This window comes from Acomys russatus, chromosome 4 (assembly GCF_903995435.1).
Source record: "Acomys russatus chromosome 4, mAcoRus1.1, whole genome shotgun sequence".
In the NCBI taxonomy this organism is placed as follows: domain Eukaryota; kingdom Metazoa; phylum Chordata; class Mammalia; order Rodentia; family Muridae; genus Acomys; species Acomys russatus.
Window position 1 is genome coordinate 185,158 of NC_067140.1, and position 7,912 is coordinate 193,069.

At 48.0% G+C, this 7,912-nt stretch overlaps 1 protein-coding gene across 1 annotated transcript in view; it reads left to right on the plus strand.

Moving 5' to 3' along the window:
- Positions 1 to 6,757, plus strand: part of Abhd12 (abhydrolase domain containing 12, lysophospholipase) — a 68,746-nt gene extending 61,989 nt beyond the window's left edge. The window contains exons 8-13 of the mRNA XM_051143439.1: positions 120 to 157; positions 496 to 575; positions 1,626 to 1,708; positions 4,246 to 4,324; positions 5,094 to 5,221; positions 6,379 to 6,757. Of these exons, the coding sequence (XP_050999396.1) occupies positions 120 to 157; positions 496 to 575; positions 1,626 to 1,708; positions 4,246 to 4,324; positions 5,094 to 5,221; positions 6,379 to 6,418 (448 nt within the window). The 3' untranslated portion in view covers positions 6,419 to 6,757. The remainder of the gene's footprint in view (positions 1 to 119; positions 158 to 495; positions 576 to 1,625; positions 1,709 to 4,245; positions 4,325 to 5,093; positions 5,222 to 6,378) is intronic.
- Positions 6,758 to 7,912: the final 1,155 nt, after the last annotated feature.

Below are 7,912 nucleotides of genomic sequence, written 5' to 3' on the forward strand. Positions count from 1 at the left end.
ACTCTAAACCTCCAAGTTAGCTTCTCAGGGCAGAGTCTTTGGGCACTTTCCCGAATCAACAGTTTCATCTAAAAGAATTTTCATCAGAATTCAGCTGAACTCTGTTTTTTTCTTCCTAGAGTGGCAACAAATCTGGTCCGGCGCCTCTGTGAGCGAGGTGAGAGCCAGGCTCCGGGTGGGGTACCCTGTGTGTGTGTTAGGCCACCAGCTCCTACTACATAGTCTTGCCAAGCAACTTCTAATTGGCAAGCAACATGGAGATGGCATGAGCTGACCATCAAGGGTGCGGTCCCAGGTGTGCTCAGAGTTTACCCCATCCTGCCCTCCAGTAGGATCCTCAAAAGTCATCTGGGGCCTCTTGGGGGCTAGGGCTGAGTGGTGGGAAGCCTGCAAAACTGGGTGCCTGGGCTCCCTGTCCTTTCTAAGCACCTCAGCCACTTAGCCTCACTGGCTCTGTCACTTCTTACCCACTGTCAGCTGTTTTTCTTTGTCTAGAGACACCACCAGATGCCCTTATTTTGGAGTCTCCATTCACAAATATCCGTGAAGAAGCAAAGAGCCATCCATTTTCAGTGGCAAGTACATGATTTTATGAAAAACAATATATTTTCATTATTAAAATATTTGTTATGGCCAGGTGTGATGGCGCACGCTTTTAATCCCAGCACTCAGGAGGCAGAGGCAGTGGAATCGCTGCAAGTTCAAAGCCAGCTTGCTCTACAAAGCAAGTCCAGGACAGCCAAGACTACACAGAGAGACCCTGTATTGAAAAAACAAAAAAGAAAAACTTAAAAAAAATAGTAATTGATATGAAGATAAGTGCAAGTAGATAATGAAAGTAGTCATATAAAAGGACCAGTTTGACATTTCTAAAGACTCCTAGTTCTAGGCACTGGCCTGCCCAAAGAGCTGTCAAAAAAGGAGGGATAGCTTTGGCCAGGGACACTGGTATTGCAGTGGCCGTGTTGTGTGCCCAGTATCCATGTGACTTCACTGCATACCTGATGTCACAGCATCACTGCCCACTCGGTATTGTGGAAGGATGCAGATTAGCTCCCTCCTTGGGGTAGAGCCTACACTCCAGGCACTAGAAGATGACAGGAACCCAGGCTCAGTGCACTGGAGAGATGAACTTCCCAGCAATGCCTCAGAGTAAAGCCCTGGTAATCCTTGATAAGGATTCTGGGGCTGGCTGGTCAGTCCCCACCCCTCCCTCATCAGGTGGGAACCATCCTTTTTCCTGGCCTGCCTTCCTACCTTCCCACTTCAGCTCTGGAGTTGACACAATCTCATGCTACTTCCTGTGGGCCAGAGCACCCCTTTATTTTCTCATATCATTGGTACTGATTTCCTTGAAATTTTGGGAGGAAATGGGCGTTTGATCCCTATTTCCTTGGTGGGTATTGGTCTTTCTGTCTGTAGGGAGTCTGGTTTCTGGTTGAGCATGAGGTGTGGGAGCCCCAGATATGAGGTGAGACAGCAGATGAGTCTTTTGTCCCCAGTCACAAAACTGGGAATGGAAACAGCACAACCCCCAACTCCCTGAACCTAAACTGCCAGAACTCTTGGCCTTTTCCTTCTGCACAGCTCCCTCACTCCTGAAAATGTCTCTGTCTTGTGTTCAGATATACCGATACTTCCCTGGCTTTGACTGGTTCTTCCTCGATCCCATTACAAGCAGTGGAATTAAATTCGCAAATGATGAAAAGTGAGTATTGTGGTAGAAAGACACAGGAAACCGCAGGGGACTCACTGCAGGTTTAGCCTGACAGTGGAAGACGTATGGTTGGCTTCTGAAAAACTGGCCTTTGAAAGGGAAAGTCAAGCTGAGCTTTGTATTAGAAATAAGAAAAAACATTTAAACGGCAGGGCAGGGCCCCTGCTCGCTGTGGTGTGCATATAGAGTCAACTTCAGGTATCAGGGCTCTCCTTCCACCTGGTCAGGCATGGCCGAAACAGGGGTCTGGGACTACAGATGCCTGCTACACCAGCTCCAGAAGTCATGCTGCGTTATCAGGCTTGCGCACTGCACCTACTAACAATAGTCATTAAAAAAAAAAAAAAAAAAAAAAAAAGGAACAGTTTTCTCCTGGCATAGAAATAAAGATTTTTAAAAGATTAACAGAAGGCCGGGCGTGGTGGCACACGCCTTTAATCCCAGCACTCGGAAGGCAGAGGCAGGTGGATCACTGTGAGTTCGAGGCCAGCTTGATCTACAAAGCAAGTCCAGGGCAGCCAAGGCTACACAGAGAAACCCTGTCTTGAAAAACAAAAACAAAAACAAAAACAAAACAAAAAAAATTAATAGAATATTTTGCCCATATAATTATTTTTTTTTATAATTCTTTTATCAGTCTTGAAACTGGACCCCTGAATAGACATTAAACCAGTATTTAAATTTAACAGTAACCACATTGAAAGTAAACGTTACAAACAAAGCCCTTTGCCTTAGTATTACCACTGTAAATCTTTTTTTTTTTTTAAGGCTTATTTATTATTATGTATACAGTGCTCTGCCTGCATGTACACCTGCAGGCCAGAAGAAGGCATCAGATTACATTATAGATGGTTGTGAACCACCATGTGGTTATTGGGAATGGAACTCAGGACCTCTGGAAGAGCAGCCAACTCTCTTAACCTTTGAGCCATCTCTCCAGTCCCTACCATTGTAAATCTTAAATGAAAGTTATCTAAATAAAGCAAATTTGCTTAAAAGCAAAAGTGAAACCAGGCAGTAGTGGTCCATGTCTTTAATCCCAGCACTTGGAAGGCAGAAGCAGGCAGATCTCTGAGTTTGAGGCCAGCCTCATGGGTTCTAGCACAGCCAAAGCTACACCTAGAGAAACCCTGTCTCAAAAAACCTAAATAAGTAAAGACAAACTGAGTAGTGGACCCAGGAAGCTGCCTTTGGCTCCAACTCTCCCACAAAGATACGCAGCATGTGAGTAGCTGTAGGACCATGCACCAGTGGAACCCTTATCCTTCACATCAGCCTCTTGTATGGATGGGACCTCCTTAAACTTGGTACTGTTTCTGTACCAAGGACTTACCACTTTGTCTAAGAGGCTCAGGTTAAAGAAACCAGCTCATCAGATGCCCCACCATTTAGATAGGGAGATAGCTTAGTCAATGAAATTCTTATCTTGAAAGCATGAGTTTAACCTCCAGAATCCATGTAAAAAGAAGCCAGGCAAAGGGGGCTGCTATTCCAGAGGACCCAGGTTCAATTCCCAGCACCTATATGGCAGCTCACAACTGTCTGTAACTCCTGTTCCAGGGGATCTGACACCCTCACACAGATGGTACATGCAGTTAGAAGACCAATGTACATAAAATAAAAATAAATCATTTTTTTAAAGCCAGGTGAGATGATATACTTGTAATCCCAGTGCTAGGAAAGTGGAGACAGGCTTCCTTGGGACTCATTGCCAGCTAATCTAGCCTTCCTTCCCGAATTATAGGTCAATGAGAGATCCTGTTTCAAAACGAAAGGTAGAGATGATGTCCAAGACGGTCCTCTGGCTTTTACCTACATATTTACATATGTGGATGGGTATATACATAAGAAACACGCCATCATGAGTCACGGATGCTGGGTGCCAACTAGTAGGAGGTCACATTTGGGTCGCAAGCTCTCTCAAGACTAGGTCCTGCTCAGTGTACCAGGAAGGTACTGTGCTACCTTCAGGGCATGCGCATGCACAGCTCTCCTAGTGGTCAAGATTGAAACAGCCCAGATGGCTACCTCAGTGGTCCTCTCCGTCCTTTTAGCTTCTCTTTCTACTTTGTGGCTTGCTGAAGAACTCTGGCTCTCTGGGACCCATTAAAGGCTCAAAGCTAGGGTGACTTAAGTGTTGATTACACAAGATTAAATAGAGTACTGATTCTTTTAACCAACAGATTCATAGTAACATCCATTTGGAGTAAGATTCTGAGAGCACTTAAGTATTCTCATCTATAAAGAGTGTTTTATTTTTTAAACTTTGGATGTATCTACTGGCAAAGTTAATGTTTTTCAGTTTTCATAAACTACACAGGGGTCAGATATTGGGGAGTGAAATCACCATTGATTGACAGCTGTCACCTAGCTGAGATACATAAAGTTAGTTCTTAGTTCTATAGTGAAAAGCTACATTCAGGGTGTAAGGCATCAAGGAAGAACACCCTATAAACCCAGATCCCTGCACAGGGTGAGGGGTGCAGGTGACCCCCCTTTGGTCTCCACCTAGCCCCTTTCTCCTACAGTGTGAAGCACATCTCCTGTCCTCTGCTCATCTTGCATGCTGAGGATGACCCAGTTGTGCCCTTTCATCTTGGCAAAAAGGTAGGTATTATGTGACTGCTCCTGGTGTAGTAGGCGCCACTGGCCCTGAGTACGGATCAGGGTGGGCAAGGTAGGGAGGCAGCCCCTGCACACTGTGTCATGGAGTGGGCTCAAGTCTCAGTCTGCATCCTTTCCAGGCCTGATGCCAGGGTCAAGACCAGACTGCTGTTCTGTCCACAACTACAGGGACCTCACACTTGCTTCTACTAAATCTGCTTTGACTTTGCTGCTAGGAAGCTGGATTAGATTTGTGGAAGGGGGAAAAGTGAGGTAAAGAACACCATATGGGGCACAGCTGTGCCAAGGAGCAGGCAAGCCCACAGGAGTGCATGCCATGCCTCAGCAGCAGCTGGGCCCAGGACTCTCTTTGGGCAAACTTCATAAGGGACACAGAAGATGAAGCTATCCAAGAGTGTGCACTGCCTAGCAACGCACCCATGGTGCATGGAGCTGAGGTGGAAGTGCACTGTCTCTGCCACTGGAGCTGCTGTACTTAGCTGTTCTTCAGAGGAAGGGCGCTCTGGAGGTGTAAGGACAGAAAAGAGGTCATAAATGGTAGCCTTAAGAGAGTGGCCAGGCCTAGTTCTTAGCCCCTGTTAGACCAGACTCTGGCTTCTTGGACCCTGGCTGTGCAGACTGTAATGACAAAGGCACTGGCCACGGGCACTTGAGCTGTTCTTTGGAGAGAGCACCAGTCTTTCTTTATTCCAAGAGAGGCCATCAGTGGTTCTCCGTTGGGCTCTGGGCTGATTCATCTCCCTCTCACCAGCTATACAACATTGCTGCACCATCTCGAAGCTTCCGAGACTTCAAAGTACAGTTTATCCCTTTTCACTCCAACCTTGGCTACAGACATAAATACATCTACAAAAGCCCTGAGCTTCCACGGATACTGAGGTAAGGCTTTCTCTTCTAACCCATGAGCCGCTGCAGGACAGCAATGCCTCATAACTAGCTGTACTGCAAATGGCAGCCACTGTAGCCATATGAGGAGCTGAGGCATGCTGCAGTATCAGTGATTCAAGAGCCTGGCACTAACACCACCTATCCTCTGGATAATTCTATGATCAGATGGAGCATATGGTCTCCCTATACACATTGTACAAGCCCAAGTGAACATGCATGGGGAGAGTACCTAAGACAGTGTGCCTGTGCACCATGTGTGTGCAGGAGTGCGCGAGCATCCTGAGGGCCTTTTAGTGTGCACCTGCACTATTCCCAGTGCATAGAAGGCTTCGTATGTACAGGCGTACTCAGATGCAGCTTCCTGAAGGAAGGTCATTTTCTGCACACTAGTCAGACTCTTGGGCAGAATGTAGACTGCAGCTCAGAAGGCCAAAGGCACCATCTGGCCTGGGCCCAGAGCCCAAGCCTGAGTGTGGAGTAACAAGCAGTTCAGTGACTGACTGGCCTGCCTCCCGTGCATGCCTATCCTCCATGCTTCTACACAGACTTCTGCTTGTAATTATCTAGCTCCTTGTGCTCTACTTAGCACCACGCAGCGCAGCCCTGATCACAAGTCTAACCCTCCCTGGGCACCAAGGAGAGGGCACCATACTCACACATGAACCCAGAGCACTGGGCCACTGGGAGAGCATGGTTGCTGCTGTGAGTGGTATTTCCATTTGTGCTGGAGGAAATGGGTTAGAGACCAGTTATTTCCAACTTATGACAAAAATTGGCGGCATAAGTTGTCTCCTGAAGAGCAATAGCCTGTGTATAACTGTCCAGACTCTAGCTCCTTTGAGAGTTCCAGTAAAGGATTCCTTGCCATTTGGGACAGGGCACTAAGTAAACTGGGTTTAGGATTGACTTCATCCACCATTCATTATAAAAGGGAATATAGCATAAAATTTCAACTGAATATGGACCTCGAAAGCCTGATTTTGTCTCTACATCCCCACACTGGGATTTGACCTTGGAGGTGCAATGCCCTGTCTGCCTCACCTGGCACCCTCATCAGTCACTGTAGCCTCAGCCACCTGAGGACTGTGGGGAGTGGGGTCTTAGGTCAAGCACAGTGTGGCTCATATGGTTGTCCTTCTCTGGTCTAGGGAATTCCTAGGGAAGTCGGAACCGGAGCGCCAGCACTGATACTGGCCTGTGAAGGAGCATGAAGACCCACCCTCCTTCCCTTCTCCCCTGGACAGCAGTCTGGCACCCAGGAGAGCCCAGTGTGTACCTAGAAAGAGGACTTGGACACAACAGGCAGAGGCTCCACAGACGGCTCTGTGAGGAAAACAGTGGCAGGCAGGCCCCTGACCCTGGGAGGCCACTCTACCTGAGCTCTTTCTGGGAAGGTCTATATTGACATCAGGTCAATATGCTGGGCACAGGAAGCCTGGGAAGGGCCCAGGAGCTCAGGACCACTCCAGGCTCTCTGGCACCACCGCTTCAAATACAAGGATATGGTTCTTTCTGCCCTTCCTGGCATACAGACTCCAAGTGGTTCAGTTTGTTCCTTCAGCTCACGAACCTGCTTGCCTTCTTCGCTGTCCCCTGGCATTTGCTCACCCACAGTAAGGGGCACCTGGATCTGCACTTCCTTCCATTCTGCCCACCTGTCTGTCACCTAACCTGGCCATAGACTGAGCATTTATTTAAAATAAAATCTTGGTGGTGGTCTTGATCAGTGTTCCCTCCTCTGCTGCCCCCTCAAGTTTGTTCTTGACCACTGCCCCAGACAGTGCCCACAGGAAGTACAAGGGCCGCTTACAACTTGAAGGCTCCGGGTCTGCTCTGATTGGAGGTGCCTTTTCTCAAAAGCCAGGACTAGAGGAGGAGACTACAGCACCATGCTGTACAGTAGTAGTTGGAGCTGCTCTTCCCCAGGATGTGAGCTGCCTAACCAGGACCTGGAAACGTGCCAGGCATAGCCCACCAGGTTGTCTTGATCTAAGCATGTTTGGTGTTTTGTCAAAGCGGCCTGACCTGTAGCTACACCCCTACCGACCAAGCAGGGCTGAGAAGTGATGGAGCACAAGGCTTAGCAAGGACTGGCTGTGGTCCTATACCTGCACTTGAGTACCAATGTCTACACTCCCTGCATCCTCTAGATGGAGGGGTGCAAGCCCACTGAGGACCTAGCCTTTCTTGATGGTGGGTTTTCCCCCACTTTCCCCAGCTATAGACCCTTCATATCTCCAAGTACCAGTGCTGGGAGATCGTGGTGATCTGCCTGTCTGTTCCTCCAAGGTCAGAGCCCTAGCATTAGCAAGTATGGGCAGCTGGAGGACCTGTGACTGGAACTCTATACTCACCCATCCCAAGGCATCATAGAGTTTCCTAGATGATTCGCAAACATGGAAACATACCTTCCCAGCATCACTCTAGGACCAGGGATTAGCTTCACTGAAGCCAGCTGTAACAAGAAACACGGTGCTTTCTTGGCCTGTAACTAGGTTACCGGTTTTTGTGTTACCCGTGTCAACAGGACATGGGCATGCAGAGACCCTTGGCTCTTCCTTGTGTAATTGAACCTGTTACAGAGGGACACCTATAGACTCTTCTATATGGTGCCCACCCTGGGCTTAGTATTTTCTAGCCTCCTATGGGAGTTACCTAAACATTGTATGTTGTGATCAAAAC